Here is a 24,476-nt window from a genome sequence, read left to right as displayed (position 1 = left end):
AGTAGCGAAAGAAGGAAACTGATCCTGAGCTGCAGTGGACCTATAAGTCTACGGCTTGGTAGTCATGAAAAGGGCAAAGGGCTCCAGGAACTGGCTGAGCCCGGGGTGGGGAAGATTTATGCCCTGGTTTTGTCAGTTTTGGAACACACGCGCCATCTCAGGAAAAGGCTTTGGAGGGTGTGAGTGTGGAAGGAAAGAAGTGATCAGCCAGGACCATTTTGAGACTTCCTCCTCTCTGACCCCTTTCCCGGGCCCAAGGATCTAAGGGTCTCAGCAGCCCCGGAAGTCATGGCCGGCCCCTAGGCTCCCTCAGGGTAGAGCACCTGGTGGGACGTGGCTGCTCAGGGCATGAGTGTGGCAGCAGGGGTGAGAGCAGGGCCAGAAGCAGGGCTGGGAGACAGGCTGTGGTGGTGGCGAGTGCAGGGAGCCTCCAGTCCGGGGACTACATGGCAGCGGGCAGGGGGACTGGAAGGGGAGGTCTCAGGGACACTGTGGAGAGAAGGCTCCTGGTAAACAGCCACTGTGAAGGGGAGAGAGAGGACCAGGAAGGAGAGTTAGGCACCAAGAGAGCTCTGAAAGGGCTCCCTTCCCCTACACTGCTCCTCTGGGAACACACAGGAGAGCTTCCCGAACCTCCAAAGGCCAAAGCCTTCCTGGCTTGACCTGTCATAGCATGTGTCCTCTTAAAACACTTACAGCCCCTTAGCTGTGTGTCACTAAATGTCCATGTCAAGGTCAATACCATCCCATGTGGTCCACCTCTTCCCTGGGGGTCCATACTCACCCTCCAGGAGCTTGGGCACAAAGTGGGCGGCTGCCTTGGTCTTCTTGACTCGATTTCCCTCCATGACTCGGCCCTCTATGTCCAGGCCCATGTACCAGGCCCGGCCAGAACGACGCTGGTGATAGAGAGCAGAGGCGTACAGGACATAGTAATTCTCAAAGACGCACTCCTTAAAGCGACACTCAGCTGTGAAATGTGGCTGAGGAGACAAAGACCCAGAAAGGCACACACAGACAGAAACACAAAAAGACACATCACTGAACAGAAGGGAGCCCTGGGAAGAACAAGGCAGGATATAATCCATACGTTTGAGACTGGGAGAGCCAACTTCTGAGTCCACACAGGAACTGGGAGAAAGGGAGCATGAGGAAGAGTCTGGTGGCCCCCTGAGGGCCGGGAACTAGACTTCTGGGGGCCTGGGATAAGAAGATAACTTCTCTCTGCTCTACTCCCAACCTCTCACCATCCAGGGCACCTGGAGGGAATTTCTGCTTGGAGGAGTTCCTGAATCCTTCCCCAGCTTCCTGAATGACTCCTGGGAAGTGAGTAATAATGAGGTCTAGAGGAGGTTGGAGAAGACACAGGGGTCCTAAAAGGTTGAAAGAGTTGGACATTCAAAGAGCCTGGGGGTATTTAGGAGGCTATTGGAGGAGAACGGATTGGAGGGACGCTAGAGGAGGTGCTTGGGAGCGGGCAGTGAGGACAGGGTGTCGGCAAGAGCTGGAGGGAGAGGAAGCCCTGAGCTGCAAAATATCTGTAGTTGGGAAGGCTGTAGCTAGGGGAGTCCCCTGACTCCAGGCCACCCTGCCCCCTTGTCTCACCAAGCTGTAGAGCAGCCCCTCAGCGTTCATGGCCATGTAGTTTCCCAAGTTGGCACTCTGGGTGGTGACTACACGGAGCTCCGCAGGGATCAGGTTGAAGTGGGCTGGGGGTGGAGAGAAGGGGTATCAGTACCCCAAGCCTCCAATCCCCATCTGAGCTCCCCCCCCTCAATTCTGGTCCCAGTTCTACTTTTTCGTTTGCGGGGTCAAAGGGCCAGACTGAAAACCACAGAACATGAAGCCACAATACGACTGTCATCTCCTATGCCTGCGCTCCCCATTCCCACCCAGCAGCTGGATTCCCCTCTCACTGAAAGAGCTGGTGTCCTCTGGGGTGCCCTGGATGCTCCCATCGGGATTCACCTGGAGGTAGAAACGCTGGCGGCAGAACAGTTTGGTGACGATGCCTTTGAGCTGAGGCTCTGGAGAGAGAGACATTCATCTTGGAATATGACATCTCTGTTCCCAGAAACATTGCTACACTTGGCGGGATCAGAGGAGAGGAGAGAAAAGAAAGGAGGATGGAAGGAAGGAAGAGGGTCCCAGGGCCCCAGCTCCCTGACCCTCTAAGCAAGCTCTCTCCCACCTCTCTTTGACTCCAGAGGAAGCTGGGGTGTGGGTCCCTTCTGCCTCCTCTAACCAGCTTTCAGTTGAATTGATTGAAATTTATTTAAAGGTTTAATTCCTACTCTACAGCTCAACCAGAATGGAGGGAGGGGAGAAGAAGGAAGAGGAAGGGGAGAGATATATGAAAACGCAGAGGACAAAGGGAGACAGGCAGAGCTGCTGAAGGGGCAGTGTGTTTGCGAATATGGGGGGCATTAAGGTGACCCCAGGGTAGGGGCGCCCCCTCAGGGGTGGGGGTGGGACTGGACCTGACGCTGACTCAGCACCTGCTGCTGCAGCTGCCGCTCGCTTCGCGCGGGCCTCGCCTTGGCCCAGCGCCGGCCTGTCTGACACTGACCCATCTGTCTGTCTGTCTGTCAGTCTGCTGGCTCGCGGGGGCCCAGCCCTCCCTGAGGCTCAGCCTCTCCCCTTCAGCCAGGTAACCCGCCTGGGATGGAGGATATTCGGTACCAAACCAAGGAAATGGGGGAGGGGGCCAGGGAGCTGGTGAGGCTGGCTGACTCACGTGGGGGCTGGGTCCCACTCAAAGAGCGGGCTGCTGATCGTACCACTGCGGACCGTACCACTGCGGAGGCGGTGGGGGGATGAGGACGGCAGCGGGGTGGTGGTGGGTCTCCCCCTAAGGGAGCTGCGAGCGGACGGGAGCGAGGCCAGAGGGACTTCCCGCCTGTCGCACCGGGACAGGGACCACAGGCTAACCTTCACAACTCTCTTTGCCTGGCGCTTGCGGCCGAGTTCCCGGTACCCCTTCGCAGATGGTACGACCCCCAGTCTCCGTGCGGGTATCCAGCCGTGTAGTGTGTCTGACTTCCTCGCGGCAGAGGGTCTCCTGAGCCCGTGGGGCCCGATTTCTGAGCCGTGTAGGCGGTCGTGGGGGAGTGCCCAGCTCCCTTCTTGAAGTGCAGGTCACGGGAGGAGGGCGCACAGAGGGGCGGACTCGCGAGGTAGCTGCAAGGACACCCGGGGGAGAGCTGGGGAGATTAGTACCGAGCCAGGCAAGCTCGGCGAGGAAGAACGGGAGAACGAGGACGGGGCTACCGGAGCCGCAGAAACCCTCGGGGTGACCCAGGCGTCTGGAACCCCCAGGCCCCTCCACTCGGCATTGAAAGAATCGCGAGAGACGGCACGTAGGCAGAGGATGGTGGGGGTGGGGGACTCCTGTGTTGGGAGCGGGGGCGAGCGGGAGCTTCCAGGGTTCGGGGCACCAGGCTTAGCCGCTCAAGCCTTCCCTTTGCCCTCGAAAGCGAGGAGACTCGGGTTTATGGGCGCGAGACAAGGGAAACTGAGGCATCGTTTGTCCGAGAGTTTGTGGTCCAGGCCCACCTCCTTTCACTTTCGGGGAGTCCCCGTGAGTCGGGCCCCGCTCTTCCGAGTCCCTGGCCTCAACCTCCCAGGCGGAGAGACCCCTCCCTAGCCACTCACACGGGCAGCGGTCCGGTCACGCGGGCCACCCCCCGCACAGTCGCACCTTGGACAGCAGGATGAGGAGCTGCTTCTGGCAAAGGGACTTGGTGCCGCGGGGACACACCCGCAGCTGCGCCGACACGGGCCGGCTGCCCCCGGGCCCGTGGACCTCCCGCTTCTGCCGGACCAGGCTGCTGGCCAGTGCCGCCATGGTGCCCCGGGAGGAGACACCCCAAAACCGGCAGGCTCCCGGAGCGCGCTGGGTCCCCCCAGAGAAGCCCGCTAGCTCACCAGGACATGCTCTTGACTCTCCGGTCCGACTCGCCGCCTCACCCACGGGACCTGAGGATAAGCCCTAGACGACCCCCACCCCAGGCACCAGCTCCCACCCTTGGGCCTCGTGCTAGCTTCGCCAGACCCAGCAGCCTATGTACCTCTCAGTTGACCCCACCCTCGACCTTTGCCCCCCACAGAAAACTCTCCCTTCTCTGATCTCCAGTGTCCCTGTCCCCCACTAACACTATCCCAAAGCCAAGACCCTCAAATTTTCCACGATGTGGTTCCAATATCCCCAGGCACCTTTCCACCCTATTTCCGGGCCCTGCACTCCTGCCAAAGCCACTCTTGTAATTTTAAGGGTGTGGGTCCTTAGCTTTGGGGATATTAGCTCACCCCACCCCTGCTGGGGTGCTGCCAGTGTCTAGGGAGAACCCAACCTTGGTGTCTTTTCTTTTGCCACCCTCTAAGTGATGAATCCCCCACTTTTTTTCACTGAAATCCCCCCAAAACTATGCCTTGAAATATCCAGACTGTCGCCAATCAGCAAGAAGAGGTTCCCAGACCCTGTCTCTGGACGATACCGCTTTTTACCAAGTCACCCCCATTTCTAGTGGCACAGCGTTCCAGCTGCTGAACCCCTTTCCTCACCTTGTTACCATCCACTCCTTTTGAAGTCACCTCCAAATCCGCCCTTCCTAGTGGTTACAGCAGCTGGTTGTCTGGAGGGCCCTGTGTCACCTCGGAATAAAGGAGCATAGGTTTTTGGCTTTTTTCTTTTTTTCTCGCAGCCCCTAATTTCCTCGGGGACAGCTGGTGCTGTTTAGATCCCACGCCCTCCAATCCAACCAGCCCCCCGAGGGAGGAGTGCACCCACATTGTCACAGGTCCCCAAATGTGAACAGACCCGCTATAAGTCAGAGCGCATCAGAGCTTTCTGTGACAGGGCTTCCTTGTCCTCCCCGGGACTGCCTATAGCGCCCCCTCTTCCTTCCCTGACGCCCCTCAACCTGTCCTGTCTTGTCAAACCGGTGACAGCTTGCGCTGGCTCCAGTTGCATGTTCCTCCCTCCGTGTACCCAGCAAGTGGAGATTCCCCCCACGCCCGGCTAGGCGTCCTGGACCCCAGGAAGGAGTGAGGGTGTTTCCGCAGAGTGCCCTGGTCTGGCGAAGTGAGCACTGGGCCTGGCGGCTGGACCAAACCGAGCGGCAGCAACGGCGGCAGCGGTAGCGGCTGTGGGAAGCTGAGGCGGCGGCGGCGACAGTGGCTTCCCCCTCCTCCGAGAGCCGGTCCGGGGGCGGGGCAGGGGGTGGAGACCCCGGGAAAGAGCGGGAGGTGAAGCTGGGCCGGCGGAAACCCGGGGTTCCTTGGAGGCAGGGAGTGGCAACGGTCTTAGAGACAGGCGGAGCCGAGGCAAGGCTGCATGTCTCGCATATCTCGGGATTCAGAGCAGGAGGGACAAGGAGGCGACTCCACCTCCTTGAATGGAACTCTGGATGAGGGGAGAGGTTGGGCTTAGATAGATGGAATGGCAGATGCCCCGAGAACGGAGAAAGGGACCCTACTGCCCGGGATGGAGGGCAGAACTGGATGAGGAAGGTGGCGGGAATAACTGAAGAGATAGCGGTGGTGGTGAGGTCTAGCCTGGGGTGAAATCCGGCCTCCTTAATGTCTCTGCTTTTGTGTGAGACAAATTGGTCAGTCCCTGGTCTCCATATCTTTCTCCTTTACACGTTGTTTCAGCAAATATATTACCCCCATCCCGATTGACTCCTAAGAGAAAAGACCATAAGAACTGGAGGGAGATGGATGCCAGAGGCTGCACCGGAGTGGGAGGGGTGCTGGCCACAGATTTGGAAAGTGGAGAGGCCAGAATGGAACGACCTGTGCCAGGGATGGGGCGGGAGGAGGGTGGGAGGAAGTGGAGGAACCGGCGAGGAGGCCTTCTAGAACGGGCTCTTCGGGCCCAAAGCGCTCAGCCTGTCTCCCAGGTGAGGGGAGAGCAGTCCCCTCCACATCCCGCTGGCCAGCAGAAGCACATTCCAGGTTAGTAGGAACAGCGTCTTTAATGGGCTCCGCCTCCCACGCCGGCTAAGCCACCCCCCTTGCCTGCAGCCTTGGCCTCTTCCACAGAGGGGTGCAGGGCGCAGGCAGGGTCCCTGCGAAGCAGGGCCAACGCCCCGAGCAGCGAAGCTGCGCCGTCCCCCGAACGGAGCTTTTGGCCACTCAGAAAATAGTGGGGTAGCGTCCCGGCCTCGAGCACCCGGCCCAGCTCATCCAGCAGCCCAAGGCAGCAGGCGCCCGCATTCTCGGCTCGCGCCAGATAGAGTGCGGGCAGCCGCTCACACGCCCAGTAGAGCAACGTCCACAGGAGGTAGGGCGCCGCGACCCTCGTCCTGGCCACCAGAGGGCGCGGTAGCGCGTGGGCCGTCGCGTGCGCTTGCAGCAAGGGAATGGGTATGCGCATCTTGAGAGCCAGCTCTTGGCGGGCGAAGCAGAACTGTCAGCCAGAGTCGTCCGGCTCGCTCTGTGCCGCCGCCGCCTCCGGGCACCAGGTAGAAGGAAGACGACCCTGAGGCCAGCGGGCAGGCCCACTAGTGCCTCCGAGCCCCCTGGGGACATCCGGCCACAGACACCACGGGGATCAAGTCGAAAATCAGGAGGCGGCGCCGGGGCCCGGGCATAACCAGTATGATGGTGGCGAGCCCCGCGTGGCGGGCTGCGTGGACCAAGCGCGGGGCACCTGGAACCGGAAACGGGAACTCAGCGACCGCAGCCAGCGAAACAAAGAACCAGGCAGCTACCTGGGCGAGGCACAATATGGGCCATGCCTCCGGAGCCTCCAACGGCTGTGGCACTGGGCTAACGTCGGTTGCTTTGGTGACGTCACCATTCGTTTTTTTCGGTGGTGAGGGAAAGCCAACATCGGTTACGTCTTGTGGAGGCAACTCTGGCACTGAAACATTACTAGGTGAGTTTTCCAAAGACTCGTGTGCCTCAGGCTCAGTGACGTGTAGCTGGTCCACGGAGATTTGTGGATCCTTGGGAGTTTCTTTGCTTCGGGCTGGGTGGATCTAATCACGTCCTCCTGGGACTGGGGGTCCTAGGCAATCCTGCCATGCCTCCCGGACCAAGGTTCCACGTAGCTGCTATGGGAGGAAGAGCCATGTGTAACAGGATCCCACGTCTGGTTGCAGCTCCTGCCCATCTAGAGAAAGCACGGGCACCAGGAGTGTGAAGCCGGCGTCGTAGTGAGGTCCCCGAGCATAGGGACCTAGAGGCACAGGCCCCAGATCCAGGGAACCCTCGCGAAGCCCACAACGAAGCAGCAGGAGCTCTGCCTGAGGAGGAAAGCGAGGGTCCCGGCGGTGAACGAGACCTAAGGAAAGAGGAGGGATCGTAAAGTCGTGATCCAGAGCGTGGGCGGGGTGAGACGGAGCTGAGAGCTGCAAGTTCCCGAAGGCTGGGAGGGTTACTTAGCAAGCAAAGAGAAAACAAAGTCCTTGGCCTGGAAGAGATCTGGTCCTGGCTTGGGACCTTCACTCCAGCTCGCCTGCACACCCAGCTCCTGGATCAGCAGGGTTAGTTCTTGCAGCTGCGCCCCAGAGCAGAAGTCGATGTCCGTGAGCGGCCGGGCTGGGGCTGGGGGTGGTGGGCCCCACCAGGGAGCACTCCCCCAGACCGTGGAAGCCATATGGCTCTGTCGTTTGGGGGCTAGGAAATACACAGACGGGAGGAAGCCCAGACGGGCCGTACCTTTTGCTGCGGAAAACTGACCCCAGTTCTTTTCTCTTCCAGAGGCCAAGAGGGTTCCCAAGACACAGTCCGCCAATGGGTCTGCAGACGAAGGGCCCTAAATTTAGTCTTGAAAGAGAACAAATAGATACCTCCTCCGTCCTTGCCCTTTTCTCATATGCTGGTCCCCGCCCCCATGGAACGGTTCACCTGACTCAGCAGGTAGAAAGTAGCTGTTTGGGCCCTCCTAACGAATGCGATAGCCTCCTTTGCTGCACCTTGTCTACGTCCCCCTTACCTCTTTTTCAGAAGAGGCTAGTGGTTTGCAGCTTCCCTCTTAGGGTTGGCTACAAAGGCTGGGAAGAGAATGGATAGGAAGATTCCACAGGTAACTTCTTCCTGCTGCCTGTAAGGCCACGCCCTGAAATTATAACCGCGCCCCTTTCTGGAGACTGTCGGGGTGGTTCCCGACCAGCCCGGCCTCCAGTCAGAGTTCAGTCATTCCTTTCGCTCTGCAGAGATCTCGCGGCTATCCTGGGAGTTGTAGTTTGTCTTCAAAGCTACCAGGGCGTTGGGGCCACGCCCCCACATCCTTTCCTGTTCCGTTGAAGTAGTGCCTGATGGAAGTTGTAGTTTCTATGGAGGTAAGCTATTCTGTGTCTTTATGATAAACTATTCTGTGTCTTTATGATAAACTATTCTGTGTATTTACAAGGCCAGGTGAACCACACAAACACTCCTTGGGGTTAGAACAGAGGCCTAATAGGATGGATCTGAATAGCAAACCATACTGAGGGACATACACTAGGGCATGCGGAGAAATAAGGGACTCTACATCTCACTTGGGAGTAGAGGAGCCCTGGTCCTTTAAATCTAGAATGGTTCTTGCATGCAATTATAACTTCACTTTAGAGATGAGACCGCAAGGCTAGAAAGGTTGCACATGATTTGTCCAAGTTCAGAGCTCAGCCAGAGAGCTGTTGGAAATGAGCTCTCCAGCTGGGACATATCTCCTTGGAATCGGTGGTGGTAACGTTAGACAAGAACACACCTATAGTGTGCATGTAGTGACCCAGGGATGGACATCTGACTCAGGGAAGGGACATGTTAGTGTTGCCCACCTCAGACACACAAGTGGTGGCAGGGAAAACACTTTGGAATCTCGCAGCTTATGTGTGTATACAGAAGAGTTATCAGGACTGAAAATCAAGTCCAGAGGAAACACCAGCTGGGCTAGGGCAGGGCCATGAAAAATTATCAGGGGAAGGAAATGGCTTTCAGCGACCAGTGCTACTATCATGGATACAGCTTAAGTCCAGGATGAAACTAGGAGCCAGAATAATAGGACAGAAAGATAGGACACCAGAGACACGCTCACAGATTAGACCAATGCACACTGGACCAGAAATTCTTACATGCCTTTTTCCCAGGGGTCTGTCTCCGCAGTGAACTAGGCCTAAGTCCATGGGCAAGAAAATTAAGTGGAGACACCTCGAAAAATTTAGAGGCCTATGAAGGAGGGGACCCTCAGAATCCAGGGCTCTAGTTGGGGAGCCTAAAACACAAGGATTCCTAGTCACTGACAAAGAGAGGTCTTCTCCCTCAGTAACCAAGAGCCCCAAACACAGCCCAGAACGGGGGAGGCAAGTTTCCATACATCTGGTCGTGACCAGATGAGGAAAACTGAAGCCTGGGCTCTTCTCACAGTCTGGGGAAATCAGGCATTGGCTGTCCATCCCACATCTTACCTCCTCCCCAGAGGGTGGCTTCTGAGCCACCCTAAGAATAGCTAAGTTCTCTGGGCTCTGGGGGAGCTTTAAGATGCTGGGGGTGGGTGACAGGGAAAGGAAAATTGCTCTAAACTCTAAAGCACTGCTCTCCAATAGCATTTTCCATGATGATGCAAATGTTCTAAATCTGTGCCGTCCAGTGCAGTAGCCGCTAGCTCCATGTGCCTACTGAGCCCTTAGAAGGTCATGGCACTGAGGAACAGAATTTTTTTTTTTTTTTGGCCAAGCCATGAAGCTTGCGGGGTCTGAGTTCCCCGACCAGGGATTGAACCCCAGCCACAGCAGTGAAAGCGCCAAGTCCCAACACCTGGACCACCAGGGAACAGAATTGGATGCCAGGGAAATTCTGTTCCCTGAGGAAGAGAATTTTTAACATTTTAACTTAATTTTTAACAGAATTAATTTTCCTTAATTTTAACTAATTTACATTCTAATAGGCATTTGGCTAGTGGCTACTGTAATTGACAGTGCAGCTCTAGGGCCTTGGGGATAACGGATTTAGCTAGACAGCGATGGAGGGAAAGCAGGGATAATTTATGTCCTCATCAGGCCCTGTGGCATGGGGCTGGGGTGGATGTCCTCAAGCAACCACAGAACTCTTCTCTTGTCTCTTTACTCCTCATGCATATCTGTCCCCTCTTTTTCTAAGTTGCTCATCACACACTGATATCCCCATTCCTTGATGGCCTCTGGTGAGTTGTTGGATGTCTCTCGGTGAAGGAGCCTGGGAGACAGAGCTTCACACTTGTCCCTGCCTGCTCTGAACTGTCTCTGGCGGGCGCCAAAGACCACATGCCCTAGCCGGGTGCCTGACCCAGGACAGTAGGGCTTCCAGCTGGTTTTGGGAGGCGTAGACATCTGGCGATAGTTCTGCAGGCTGGAGGAACTGTATCCATGTGGTGGTACACCCAGTCTTGGCTGCCTGCTCACCGGGTGGATGATTGCAGCTCAATCAGTACAGGTACCTCTGAGAAGGTTTGCAGGTCATTGTAGGCCACCTGAGCCTTGGGAGAGCAGGAGTTCTGACTGGGTGGGACAGAAGTCCATGGTGTGTGCTGCCCAGCACCCTCCTTTCGAGGAACTGCCTCAGATATAAATGACTTTCGGGTCTGATGTGGGCCCAAAACTTGGACAGAGTCAGTTCCAGATTGTTCTTGTGGAGGCCAGGGTTTGGGATAAGGCATGAGTTGTTATGGAGGCCTGATCTCTTGGATAAGCCAGAGTCTTGAGTAAGAGCTGGACCCTTATGGGGGCCAGCATCGCGATTAATTTCCGAGTACTTGTGGAAGTTAGGGTCATGGGTATGTTCTGAGCTCCTGTAATTTCCAGCATCTTGGGTAAGGCCACATCTCCTTTTGACTTCAGTGGCTTGGGTAAAGCCTGGATACTTACGGAGGTCAGAATCTTGAGTAAGGCCTTGGCTCCTGCAGACTCCAGAATCTTGGGTAAGACCTGGATTCTTGTAGTCTCCTGAGTCTCGGGTAAGACTTGAGCCCTTATGGAGGCGAGGGGTTTCCACAAGGCCTGGGCTCTTCAGATTCCTGGCAAAGGCCTGAGCTCTTGTTGACTCCAGAGTCTTGGGCAAGGTATGGACGCTTCTCTGGCCCAGAATCTTGGGTAAAGTCTGGACTCCTAGACACTCCTGCATCTTGGGCATTACCTGTACTCTTGTCACATCCAGAATCTTGAGAAGGGTGTGGGCTATTATGGAAGCCAGTTTTTTGGGAGAGCTCTTGACTTTTATACAGTACAGTCTCTTGCTTTCGTTCCAGATTCCTATAGACTCCAGAATCATGCATAAAGCCTGAGCTCCCCTGAATGTCAGAAGTTTGGAGAAATGGTGTGTTCTTGTGGAGACCAGAGGGCTGGGTGAGATATGGGCGTTTAAAGAAACGTCTATCTCGAGTAGAACCTAAGCTCTTCTGGGAGCCAGAATCTTGGGTAATGACTGGATTCTTCTGAAGGTCAGAGTCATGGGAAAGGCTTGGATTCTTGCAGAGGTAAGGGTCTTGGGTAAGGCCCGGAAGCTTGTGGAGGCCTGGATCTTGAGCAAGGCCTGGGTTCTTGGGGAGGCAGTCCTGGGATCATTGCTGGGGTTCATTGCTGGGGTCTGTGAAAGCGGTACCTGGCGAACCTCAAGTCATTTTGTTTGCACAATGAACATCTCAACAGATATAGAGGAATATAGACCTCACTTTCCATACCAGATGGGTTCCTGGAATGTGAGCAGATAGGCCTTTTATGAATCACCCTGCTTCTCTGTTCATTTTCATTTGACTAACGTTATCGATCATTTTAAGCTGATTCCATCAAGTGGGTCTATATTGAGCACCTGCTGTGTGTTTGGAGTCTTGATGGAAAATGCCCACTGGCTGTTTCTCTTTCTTTCTCTCTTTTTTTTTCTTTTTGGCCATGCAGTGTGGTTTGCAGGATCTTAGTTCCCCGACCAGGGATTGAACTGGGGCCGTCAGCAATGAAAGCGTGTAGTCCTAATCACTGGACATCCCGGGAATTCCCTGTGGCTGTGTGGGCCCTGGCACCCCCCACACCACCACAAACCACCTCCTCTCTTCTTTTTATTCTTCTCCCAGTCACCTCTCTGTCAGGGAACGGTATACCTAGGCCTTTCCCGTCCCCTCAGCCGTGCTGGATCCAGAGACCGGGGGGTAACAGTGGGACAGGGCCTCCACCTCCCTGGTCAGCTCCCACAGCTGCCGCCTCACGTCTCTGGCATTATAGGCTATGCGCCCTGAGGAGTGGCGCCGGGGGATGTCTGCGACGTGGGCTGGGCCCAGGATGGGTGGCTGGGCTGGCGAGCACTGCTCCTGTTCTGCCTGGGGCACCCCCCAACCGTTCTTGTGGCTCAGGGCCTGAGGGCTGTGGGGCGGCGGTTCACAGGGTACGCGTAGGCCTGTAGGCCCAGCTCTGACTGCCTCTCTTTTGAGCGGCCTTCCCTCTACAGTTTGCTGGAAGCGGATGGTCTGGGTAGGTGGCTCCACAGCATCCTGGGCCCAGGGAGTCCAGAACCCCTGGGTGGACTGAAAGCCTTCCCAGTCCTTGGGGCAATTCCAGTTGTGGGGGCAGATTGTTGTGTGCTGACGTGGGCGCTTCTCGTCATCGCTGTCAGTTGTCAGGGGCCCAGGCTACGGGGCGGTGGGCGCGGCTTGCTGAAGAGTCGCAACGGCGATGGCGGTGAGTGGGTGGGGGGGACACGATCATTTTCACAGGGTCCATGGTGCACCGAAGGCAGACTGCAGGGGCGCTCTGCTTCGGGGGCTGGGTCTGCTTCCCAGGTGAGCATAACTTAGAAGCTTCTGTGGATGGGGACAGGTGAGAGGCTGGTGGGGAGCCTGGCTCCTCCAGGAATGGAGAGGCAGGTTGCAGGAAGAGAAGCTGCATAGTTATGGTGTCTGAGCAGGGAGAGCGCGAGGGGAAGGGGTCCACTTAAGGTCAGGGCTAGAACACCTGGTTTCTGCCTTTCCTATTCCCCAACCTCCCCATCCTCCACTTACCTTTCTCACAAATAACACGAAACACTTGGTGTAAGAAGCCACGGAGTCTGCGCCAGAGCTAGGTGGGGGAGGACACAGTGACTGAGTGGCCGTGGCCATGGGGGTCCCTAGGGCCCCAACCTACTGTGCCCACAGTACTACCAGCCGCCTTCCTGTCCCAGAGGCTCCTGGGGGTAAGTGGGTCACAACGATGTGGGGCTCTCCCTCACAATGTGCCAAGAGGGAGAGTCCTGGGCCTGTGTTTGACCCTCCAGCCTGGGCCAGGGCTTAGCAGAGGCCAAACCCTTCACCTTGCATGTCTCTCCTGTAGCCAGCCACCTGCACCAGCCCATAGGCCCTCTGGCCTGTTTGGTGTCTGTCCCATCAGCCCCTGCCTGGTCCTCTACACCAGGCTCTGACCTCTGCACAAACACTGGTCCTGATCTTAACTCCCCGAACAACCCCATTACCAGTGACCACCTCACCGCAGCACTCACTCCCCCTTTCTCTCTGACCTCAGAGCTGTTCACTGGAAAGGGCTGTGGGCTCGGACCCCCTCCTCCTCCCTCACTGGCAGAGTCACTTCTCCAGGGTTTGTTTCTTCAGAGCCCCACCCCTACCTCCCAACATAACAGCAGGCAAAACCAACAGTTAAACTTTTATATTTACAATATTCCATCCTGGAGTCCCTGCGCCGTGACAAAGTCATGATGCAATCAAAGGCAGGACTGCAAAGCAGCACTGTGCCAGGAAGGTGGACTACATCTCTATTGATTTGTTTGGTTGTGTTAAGCTTATCTATGGAAACAGCACAAGGGGGATTTGCGCCCAGGGTTAGGAAAATGAGAAAAACTACTACCCCCCCCACTATTGTTATTACAAAATGGAAAGTACCTATTTCAGCCCCAGGAAACTGCGAACGCAATACACAAATGGAAATATAGGGATGTTCCTATGGAAAACACCCCCAATTGAACAACAGTGGCCCTATGAAGGGGCTGTTGATGATTTTGCTTTCATATGGGTCCACTATAAAGAAAGGTTAATACTCTGGCAACAATTGCCAGGTGATAAACAGGAGCGTAGGAGGTATTGTAAGTGCTACTAGTGGAGTCAGGTACACAGGAACTGTAGGATATATTGTAAATATTTTTAAGGCACTATTCAAAAAACTTGCCCATGCATTTAAGAAAAAAAAGTGTCATGAAGAACCTAGGGGTAAGAGAGGAATAAAGACACAGACCTGCTGGAGAACGGACTTGAGGATATGGGGAGAGGGAAGGGTGAGCTGTGACAAAGCGAGAGAGAGGCATGGACATATATACACTACCAAACGTAAGGTAGATGGCTAGTGGGAAGCAGCTGCATAGCACAGGGAGATCAGCTCAGTGCTTTGTGACCGCCTGGAGGGGTGGGAGGGAGGGAGACGCAAGAGGGAAGAGATATGGGAACATATGTATATGTATAACTGATTCACTTTGTTATAAAGCAGAAACTAACACACCATTGTAAAGCAATTATACCCCAATAAAGATGTTTTTAAAAAAAAAAACTTGCCCATGCAGAAAGAACAAGAAGATTGCACTTCTGTATTAAAGACCTTACATAATAGCTTGGCTTAACTATTAGAAAATAACCTGCAACTAATGAGAACTTGGGGAATTATCTTGTTAGTACATCTAGAAACTGGGGACATTTTCAGAAAACTGACAAAAATATTTTGAGGTTAGAACATGTTGAGATGTTTTGATTTTGTACATGATGATGAAACCTGCCTATATATAAATACCTGCTCTGAAAAATAAATTTGTGCTTGACGTGCTGACATCTACAAAGGGTGTCAGGTCTTGTTTCCTTCGCCGACGCCATCCATCCCTCAGGTTTACCTGGACTCGTTGGAGCTGGACTCCGACAATTTACAATATTCTCTTCATCTTTTGCCAGGTTTAAAAATGTGTACAGAGCCGCGAAGGGTTGGGGTGGGGACATGGGATTGTCAAGGAATTGTTCTGGGGACAGGGGCTGGGCATTGGAGTCCGTGGCTGAATCATGGGGTCCCCCAGCCCCCCTCCCATGCCCCAGTTTGGGGGGCATCTGTCTACAGGGTTCAGGGCCCAGGTCCCTAGCATTTAGAAGGCAGGGCTGTTTGGAAAGGAGCTAGACCAGGCAGGGGAAGGGGTGGGAAAAGAACTAAGTTTCCATGGGTGGAGGTGGGGGCAGAAGGGACAGTCAGGAGGCAAAGTTCTGGGGAGCCAAGACCAGGGATTTGGGGGTCAGTGGAAGACAGCACTCCACCCCCTATTCAAATTTGGCACCAATGAACCCACAAAATGCCAGCAGACGAGGATTGGCTCCTTCTCGGCTGGTGTCCCTTGAAACCCTTCCCGACATTGTTCCTTTCCCCAGAGGCCCAAACCATTTCTCTTTGGGCAGTCACCTTACACACATCCTTTCAAATCAAATTCTTCCTGCTGCTGTCTGCCCAAGCGCCGTCCCCCACTGCCCCCTCCATCTGTTCCTCAGTACAACTGACCCCGTTCTCTCCCCCAACCTGTCCGGGGAAGCCTTTCTCCCCTGCTCTCCTCCCCTCCCCCCTCCACTGCTCCTTTCCTTCAGCCCTGGGGGCCCAGGGGAGAGGGGGCAGGTCAAAGGAGGGGGTGGGCAGCTGAGGGGAGAAGCTGGCTTGAGACCAGGAAGGGATGTCTTCAGAGAGGGACGGCAAAGGGGGGAGGGAAAACAGGGGCAGAGAGGGAGGGATGAGACATGGCGAGAAGAGGGACGCAGGCGGGACCCCTTTAACTGCCACCTCCCCCTCTCCTGTATCCTACCTGCCCTGGCCCAGGGCTGAGGAATCCTTGGCAAGTTTTGGGGGGTCTTCGCCCCTCAAACCCACCTCAGCAGTTTGGCACGGATGAGCGACGGTCTGAGGACTGAGGGAAGAAGGGCTGCCCTCAGACCGCGGTGAGGGCTTTGGTCAAACATGCACGGCCTCTGTGGGTGGCAGGTGCCACGCAGCCCCCCACCCCACCCCACCCCCCGAACTCTAGGGGAAGGAAGGGCAGAGCTTAGGGTCTGTTCATCTCCTCAGGGTTTGTCCCTCCCCCTCAGCTTCTGTCAGTTTGAAGTCCTTTCACACCTGCTGTGTGAGAAGTTAAGTGCTGGGCCTGAGGCCCTAAGATGCAGGGAAGTGCTGGAGAGAAAGGGGTCGTCTGCATGGGAAAACGTACATCCACATGCAAGAACATGTTTCCACTCAGAAATGCATCCTGGACCCAGGGGAAGACAAGTTCCCAGGCACCACAGGGATGCAAGATCTCCTCTCTTCCCCGTGGCAGGGAATGTGTGTCTGTCATCTGTGGAAGGCGAGGCCTGCCCGGGGGAGACCGTGCTTCACCTCACTTGTGCCACGGGGGATACACATGCTTCGCTGGGGCGGGAGGGCTGGGGGCAGGGCAGGGGGGCAGTGATTTCCTCGCTACTTCCCAGGCACCACCCTGCATCGTCCGGTGGCCAAGGGTCGCTGTTTGTGAACACACCACTTCCAGGGTCTCCAGGGGGTGGGAGGAGGGAGGAGGTGGGGGCACAAATCCCCACAGAAATTCTTTGAGGGAGCCAACATGTGTCCAGGGCGGCAAAAAAAAAAAAAACCTCACCCTGCACATGGTTTCTCACCCCCTCGTGAGAAAGCACACCTCCACGTGGGAAAATACTTCCACGTCTCCACACACCAAAGACGGGTGTCCAGACGACAGAGGGGAAAAAACACCCCCCCAGTTGTTCAAAGGCCCGGGTCTAGAGAAGAGAACGGGCCACTCCGCGAGGGAGAAGCGCACACATCCCGGCGAGGAAACCCATGTCCACCTAAAGCTCCTCGATGTGTCACAGCTCCACACGACAAAAGCCTGTCGCCAAGTCCTCCTCCCTGCCTTCTGAGCTGGCCGGGAGGGCCGGGGAGTGGGGCCTCCCCGAGCCGCCCCCTATACCCGAGTGGTGGAGTGGGGATGGGGGAGCGTGTTGTTGTGGTTGGTAGCGGTGGGGGGAGGTGGGGGGAAGGGCCCAAAGGGATGGAGGGAGGGGGGCGGCGGGGGAGGGGGTGGCCCCAGGCCGCTGGGCAGCAGGGTCAGGGCCCCGGGGGCCAACAGTGGCAAATTGTCCGGCGCCCGGCGCAGGGCCAGGGTGTAGTCGGGCGGGCAGGCGGGGCGCAGGGCCTCCGCAGGTTCCGCCCCGACGCCCCCGCCCCGCTTCAGCTGCAGCGACACCAGCTCGTCCTCGGGTGGCAGCTCACGGCCGGCAACAGGGAGCAGGGTGCCCCGCCGGGCACGCCGGTGCCCGAGCCGCCTGGGCGGGGTTGGGGGGGAGGCTGAGCCGCCTGCACCGCAGCTCCTGCCGCCGGTCCCGCTTGTAGTAGAGGGCGGCGAAGGCAAGGATGTTGCGGAAGAGGGGGGAGCGCCCACGGCCACGGTGACGCTGAGCTCCGTGGAGTAGTCTCGGGAGTCCCCGGGGAAGCGGTCGTAGGCCCGGGGACCCGGCTCGGGCGGCAGGGTGGCCGGAGGCGGAGGACGGCGAGTGCCGGGGGCACCAGGGGGCGGGCGCGGCGGCCAGCGCGTGGCGTAGGGAGGGAGGCGCGTGGTGGTGGTGAAGAGCTCCGTGTGCAGGTTGTGCAGGTGCGGCACGAGCTTCAGCCAGAAGGCCACCTTGTTGGCGCGGTAGTTGGCGCGCACGCGCGGCTTCAAGCCGATGTGCAGGTACTGCTTCTCCTTGCTGTTGAACTTGCTCCACACCACCTCCTCGAAGCGGTTGCGCTTGGTGTGGATGAACTTGGTGTCCTGTGGCACCGGCTGGTTGGGGTCGCTGTGCACACAGCGGGGCAGGGAAAGGAGGAGTAAGGGTGAGGCTCCCATGAAAGGCAGGGGTGGGGGCGTGCTATGGGAGGAATGGGGAGAGAGATGGACAGAGATGCAGAGAGCTGGGGAGACGGGAAGTGAGACAGAGACGGATACGAAGAGACAGAGAAACTGCCAGAGACGGACGGACAGACAGACAAAGAGGGATGAAGCCAGACTGCCAGAGACAGTCTGACATGAGGACAGAGGGGCAGAGAGGGAAGAGACAGACCACCAGTGACAGAGGCAGAGTCTGAGAATGAATGAGATAGAGACATATGGAAACAGAGACACAAAAGGACATGAGAGACAGCCAGGGGGAAACCAGGGAGTACAGAGTAACCAGATCAAAGCAAGCAGAGATATCAATAGATTTCAAGAGAGAGAGGCAGAGACAGCAATAGACAGACAGACACAAACCCTCACACACACTCAGATACACAGATGGGAGCACTCAGACAGCGGGCAGAGCTCTGGGAGGAGAAGGAGAGAGCTGGGTGGGCAAGGGAGGGAAGGAGAGACAGACACGGAGCCGAAGGCACCAAGTGAGCCCGCCCCCCAGAAAGGACAGGGACCTCTCTGTCCAACTCTTCTGAGTCTTCAACACACACAGAAGAGCTGTCCGGCAGGTGTCTGAGTCGAGAAGGCAAGAGTGCCTTGATGGAGGAATGATGGCCGTGTGAAGGAGAGGGAGAGAAGGGGCTGAGGATGGAGGCGGTGTGTGCCCTGACCTGCAGGGATGCCCGACCCAGCCCCTCTGGCCCTCACCCGGTCTTGGCGAAGTTGGTCCAGTAGGTCGTGACCACGGCGCTGAGCATGACATCATTCTTGGAGAAGTTGCAGGGGAAGAGGTCGGTGGCACCCACCATGGGCACACCAAAGACGTAGGGTAGCTCATCCCCGTGCGCTGCATCTGCCCACTCGGGCCGGCCCTCAGCCTGGCAGTGGTGGTAGAAGGTGTAAAAGTAGACAGGGGACTGGTAGTCAGCGTGCAACTTGGCGGTGGCCACAGCCGGTGCCACCCACTGGTGGCCAGTAAAGAGCGCCAGCAGGGTCTTGCGCCACATCTCGCCATTGTCCCTGTCGGCCCAGTCCGTGTACATAAACTTGATGGTCTCCCGCAGCACATCCTTGCCCTCCGGGTAGCCATACAGGTTGTCCACAAAGTTGGAGATGGTGAAGTCGAAGGCGCTGGCGGACACGCCGTCCTCGCTCTCCGCCGAGTCCTCCACGAACTTGAGGCCCTCTCCCTGGTTGACACCGATGAGCATGTCGTAGTTGAGGAATTCTCCCTGCTGCATGAGGATCTCAGGGTCATCGGGGACTATGTCACCGTCCACCACGGGCCCAAAGGCGATATGGTAGCTGGGGAGAAGGGGTCAAGGTCGCATCACCTGTTCACCGGCCTCCTCTCAGCTCACAGCCTGCTGAGTCCTCTGCTCAGAAGACCCCTCTCCCCTAGTTAAAACCTTCTGAGCCCTTCAGGGTACTTGACCTCTCAGGAAGTCCTCCCTCAAGCACTTCATGGAGCCTCGTGCACACTGGCTCTGTTTAGGCACCTCCGCCTAGGGAAGGCTTCTGGGAGAAGGCAGGGCCCCGGGAGGGCCTTGAAGCCCACCTCTCCTGGCTAAATGGAATGCTTGTGGCCTGCGGGCACCTCTCACCCTCAACCTCCTTGGAACCAGCAAGGAGAATGGAGGCCTGGACCTGGCCCTTTCCCACCCCCATACCGGGCGGGCTGTACGTCCTGGTCCACCAGCTCCCGAGAAGGCTTCCGGCACAGACACTCCACGGCCTCGGCGCTGTCCTCCCGGTCACAGCCCACCTTGGCCGCCAGCAGCCGCATGTACTTGAGAGGCTGATAGTTGACAGACCAGCTAGAGATAGCAGTGCCACTCTGGGCGATGGCCTTCTGGAACAGCCCTGGTGGGACAGGCAGGCTTTAGGCTGGGCTGTATCAGCCCGAGGGAGGAGAAGGGGGACCTGGTGGGGTTGGGGGTGTGAGAAAGGGGACAAGAGGGACAGGCTGAGGAGGTGGCTGGTACCTTCCGAATGGTGGGAGAGGATCAGAATGTTGACACAGGAGGCCCCTGCCCCAGATCCGAAGACGGTGATGCGCTCGGGGTCGCCCCCAAAGTGGGCAATGTTCTCACTGAGCCAGCGCAGGGCCTGGATCTGGTCCATGAGCCCGTAGTTGCCTTTTGCAGCCTGGTCCCCAGTGCTGAGAAAACCTGGGGGTAGAGGAAGAAAGGGGGCTTCCTGGGGGTGTCACAGCATGCTTTCCCTCTTTCTGGGCAGCTCAGTCCAACCCAGAAGCCATTCTGCTTCTGCTGGGTTTAGAGGAACCCTGCCAGCAGGTCCTCCTCCCAGACTCCAGGCCCTAGAGTTGGCTGCCCACCCTCACCAGGCACCCCAAGCCGGTAGTTGAGTGTGGCTACAATGACGTTGCCGTAGGTGGCCAGGACAGAGCCATCCAACACGTTCCCGATGCCTTCCACGTAGGACCCACCATGCAGAAACAGCATCACCGGGTTCTTCCCGGGGTCCCGGATATCTGCGTGGGGAGGGGGCGGGTAGGTGGGCGGGTAGGTAGGTGGGGGACAAGGACACAGTCAGACCAGAAGCAGCACCGCCCAGCTCCCAGGCCTGCTGAATTCCAGCCCAGAGCTCAGGGGACATGTCACTCCCATCCCTGGGGGGCAAGACCGGATTCTCCTCCCTCCCTCCCCAGCTAACCCTGGCTTCAGAAGATCCCTCCCGACCTCCTGCCGGTGTGCCCTACAGCACTTCTCCCCATGCCTGGCAGACCTTCCAAGAAGCCTAGCAGAGGCAGGGCTGGGGGCTGGCCCTCCTCAGGGCATCTGCTGGACCAAGAGGAACCCCTCGCAACACACACACAGCAAATCTCCTTCCTGCTCCTAGGAAGAGCGAGCTCCCAAGGCTGCCACTGGAGCTAGAGATCCTGGGAGGGTCCAGGTGTTTCCTTCGACTCAGGCCGTGGGCCCCAGCTCCACATGGTAGCCTGTTCTGTGGGTGAGGGGGTGCCAGGCCCTAGGGTCCCTGGGGGCTTGGTCTCCTCCCCAGTTACCATGGCAACCCCCAGCTTAATTACTGTGGCCGGAGGCGGCAGGGTGGGAAAGAGCCTGCCTAATGAAGCCAGGGTCCAGCTCTAGTCTCGGACCCCCCAAACTGGCCTAAGTCCTGAGCTCTGGACCCTTCTCTTGCCATGTCCCCAAAGGATCCCATGATCACTCCCATATGTAGAAGGCCCCTTGAGGGGTAACTAATTCCGGAAGAGGGTGGGAGTCTGCGAGGGCTTGCCAGGGTCCCTGCCCCTGCAGCTCCTCCACGATGCAGCCACAGTGCCTGTGCTGGCGTCGCCCCTGGCCTCCAGGCCCTCCTCTTTCTTGACACCTGCAATCTCTGACCAGCCTGGGCACTCGGGCAAATAAGATCCAGGCCTGGGCCTCCACAGCTGGTCCCCAGTGCCTCTGCCCGCCTCCCTCATGCCGCTAGGAACTTCCCTCCTGGCAGAAGGTCAACCAACAGGTCACTGAGACACTCCCCTCCAACCCCCCACAGACACCTTCCTGCCTCCTGTCTCTTAGGACCTTCTATGACACCTCCTTCCACCTGACTTTGACCAGGAGCTCCTAGGTGGGCAGTGCCCTCTCTGTGTCCTCCCCCAATCCTGTTCTTCCCTTTGTTCCTGAACCTCCAGTGGCCTTCCAACAGTTCAGGCTGGTCTCCTTCCCTCCGAGGTCCTGTCCTAAATGTCCTCACCCCTCCCCGCTCCTCCCCACCCAGCACCTCCACTCCCAGCGAGGGGGGACGGGGAGTCAGAAAGGGGAGGAACAGGAAGGGGGGCTGGGGCAACAAGAATTCAACACCAACAACAAAAAAGAGGATCAAGAAAGAAGAAAGAAAAAAACAACAACCAAAAAACAAGAAGCTCTCGGGGCAGATTCAACAAGAAAAGAAAAAAAACCCAAAAAAACAAGAAACCAAAAAGATCCGCTTCTGGAAAAAAAGAAAAAAGTTCTTTGCACTTTTTCAAAATTTTGTGGTGAAACTTCAAGATATTGGGCCCTGTTTTCAAAAATGTCCAAATTCTTTAATTTGCTTCAAATGTGCATTTTCTGCATCGGACAGGCTTTGTTTTGGAAACTGTAGCAGGTTTCTGCTGTTTCGATTGTGGCATCCATTTGCCAACTTAAACTTGTTTTTTTTCAAATGTTATTTTGCTCCAAATTAAAATTGTTTTTTCAAATGTTATATTTCCCAAGTTTAAAAACAGTCCAAATGTCTTGGGCCTCCCTGGTGGCGCAGTGGCTGAGAGTCCGCCTGCCGATGCAGGGGACACGGGTTCGTGCCCTGGTCCGGGAAGATCCCACATGCCGCGGAGAGGCTGGGCCCATGAGCCATGGCCACTGAGCCTGCGTGTCTGGAGCCTGTGCTTCACAACGGGAGAGGCCACAACAGTGAGAGGCCCACGTACCGCAAAGTAGAAAAAAGTAAATAAATAAACAAATTTGTTTTAAATACAATTTATTGAACTGTAACTTTATAAAACTTAATTTTTAGTAATGACTGTTTAACAACTGGCTCAAAACATTCCTGAAAAGTTAACAAATGCCTCTTGAGCCAGTAAGAGCCAGTTCCAATACACCACTGTAAGGCAATCATCCCCAGACAATTTTCTTTTCATCTGATGTGGGAAATTGCCTTTTATAAGATACTTCATTTGGGCTTCTCATCACCCAACAAAATTTTCTCATGTATGGAAAGTAGGATACTTGAAGATTCAAAAAACACAGAATTTAGTGTGTATGAGAAGTTCAAAGTCATAGGAAACATGGGAGACCTGTTTAATATACAGGTTCCAAAGAGGTAGAAAGGACAGGGAGGGAGTTTTCTCCATCTTACCTGGATCTGTGTCCATCACCATGCCTACCCATTCCTGAGTTGTCAGTTTGCAAATATCCTTGTCCTTCACCATCCAGGAACAGGGAGCTTCTGAGAAAAGTGCACCACAGAATGGCTTCACTCTGATCACACAAGCATAGCCATATAGCTCTCCCCCAGCTAACACATCCAAGAGTTTGACTGTGAAATCTATCTGGCATTGAGACTGGCAAAAATGGACACAAGGTAATTTGTATATTGTGTTTTCTATTTTCTTTTTCAAAGAATCACGTTCAACCTTTTTTCTTTAGCACATCCCAGAACTTTCTTACTCTTATCATCCACTCCAATAAAAAGATAGCCTCGGGCTTCCCGGGTGGCGCAGTGGTTGAGAGTCCGCCTGCCGATGCAGGGGATGCCCCGGTCCGGGAAGATCCCACACGCCGCAGGGCGGCTAGGCCCGTGAGCCATGGCCGCTGGGCCTGCGCATCCGGAGCCTGTGCTCCGCAACGGGAGGGGCCACAGCAGTGAGAGGCCCGCATACCGCAAAAAAAAAAGAAAAGAAAAGAAACGAAATAGCTTCCTTATTTTCAGCTATAATTTGTCTCCCTATAACTTCCACCTGCTGGGACTCACAAACAAATCGAATTGCTTTTGAACTAGCAGAACTATACTCTCATGACTCCCAAGGCTCATTGATGTTACTTGGTTGCTGATGACAACCATGATAGATACAAAGTTTTCTGAGAGTCTAGCTCCATATGAACATCTGCTCCACATTTCCCCAAACTTCTCACTCATTCTCCTTTACAAGTTGCTCCTGAGCTATGATTTTACTAAGCTCTTCATGCTCTCAGACGTAAACTGAGAGGAATGAGATTTTTTTTTAATTAATTTATTTTTCTTTACCTGGTGCTCTTGCTTTTCCTCTTGTTGCTTCAGTTCCACGTCTGGCTTTGGTCTGAATGTTTGCCTTCTGTCACAGCCCCTGTTGCCCTTTGATATCAGCCTGGGAGGAGCGGGAACTCTGCCAGACTCCCCTAGTCTTCATAACATTGACCCCTGAGGAAGGCTGATAAAGACTCAAGAAAAGCCTATGACAGGGCAGATTGGCAGGCCAGGGTCTGACCTCTGGGAGAGAATGAAGTATTAGTGGGGAAATTCAGGGGTTTTCAAGTGAGAGGCCAAAGCTAAAACGTCCCTCCTCTAAAGGGCTGAGTGTTATTTCTATACATCATACAAGCATCTCCTGTCATGGTTAATCTCATTTCAAAGCACTACATTTATTTTAGATTAAGCTGTCCTGTACATATCTATTATGAACAATATTAACCTATTCTATCACCTTCCAAATCGTTTGTCCTATTCTATTCACTTTTATTCACTTTTTCCTACTTTTCCTCTTTGTTGGACACAAGACCCAGCCTAGAAAAATACTCTTTGGTGAAGATTTGGCTACCCCTGGGTGAGAGGATTACAGATGATTTTTCATTGAATTTCTTTTCCTTTCCTTTTTTTTCTTTAACTTTTCTGTATTTTCTAAATGACCTACAATGAACATCAATTGTTTGCGTAATTAAAATAAAACAATTAAGTGAAAAAAAATAAACAGGTAAGAGACAGTTATCTCTTTTGGGGATGCTGGTTAAACTGGAACAAGTGAATATTGGCCAGCAATTATTGATGATGATGATGATGATGAACCTATTAATGTTAACTTACAAGGACAAAGGGTCTTTGCAGATGTGATTAAGAAAGGA

General features: G+C 55.4%; 2 protein-coding genes, 1 long non-coding RNA gene and 2 pseudogenes across 3 annotated transcripts; 1 reads left to right on the top strand and 4 right to left on the bottom strand.

The window, feature by feature from the left end:
- Window positions 1-299: 299 nt before the first annotated feature.
- Window positions 300-3,847, bottom strand: LOC132511523 (fibroblast growth factor 11-like). The gene is made up of 6 exons (XM_060134739.1): window positions 3,693-3,847; window positions 2,932-3,266; window positions 1,917-2,027; window positions 1,606-1,709; window positions 785-983; window positions 300-337 (listed from the first exon to the last, which is right to left on the bottom strand). The coding sequence occupies exons 1-6, from the start codon at window positions 3,845-3,847 to the stop codon at window positions 300-302; spliced, it is 942 nt and encodes a 313-aa protein (XP_059990722.1).
- A 2,112-nt stretch (window positions 3,848-5,959) lies between these two features.
- On the bottom strand, window positions 5,960-7,606 carry LOC132510965 (transmembrane protein 102-like; annotated as a pseudogene).
- LOC132510972 (uncharacterized) lies at window positions 6,698-11,432 on the top strand. The gene is made up of 3 exons (XR_009537479.1): window positions 6,698-6,883; window positions 8,166-8,291; window positions 11,210-11,432. It is a non-coding gene; the product is annotated as an uncharacterized LOC132510972 (long non-coding RNA).
- A 596-nt stretch (window positions 11,433-12,028) lies between these two features.
- Window positions 12,029-13,395, bottom strand: LOC132511522 (spermatid maturation protein 1-like; annotated as a pseudogene).
- A 2,416-nt stretch (window positions 13,396-15,811) lies between these two features.
- LOC132511521 (neuroligin-2-like) lies at window positions 15,812-20,345 on the bottom strand. The gene is given in 8 exon segments (XM_060134738.1): window positions 15,812-15,858; window positions 17,034-17,266; window positions 17,304-17,370; window positions 17,373-17,779; window positions 18,580-19,176; window positions 19,542-19,734; window positions 19,857-20,042; window positions 20,216-20,345. Coding segments are annotated over 8 exon segments (1,851 nt in total). The 5' UTR covers window positions 20,337-20,345.
- Between the last annotated feature and the right edge of the window lie 4,131 nt (window positions 20,346-24,476).

Source organism: Lagenorhynchus albirostris, chromosome 20 (genome assembly GCF_949774975.1).
Source record: "Lagenorhynchus albirostris chromosome 20, mLagAlb1.1, whole genome shotgun sequence".
Lineage (NCBI taxonomy): Eukaryota > Metazoa > Chordata > Mammalia > Artiodactyla > Delphinidae > Lagenorhynchus > Lagenorhynchus albirostris.
Note: the sequence above shows the minus strand (reverse complement) of the source record. Positions and strands in the feature narration are given on the sequence as shown.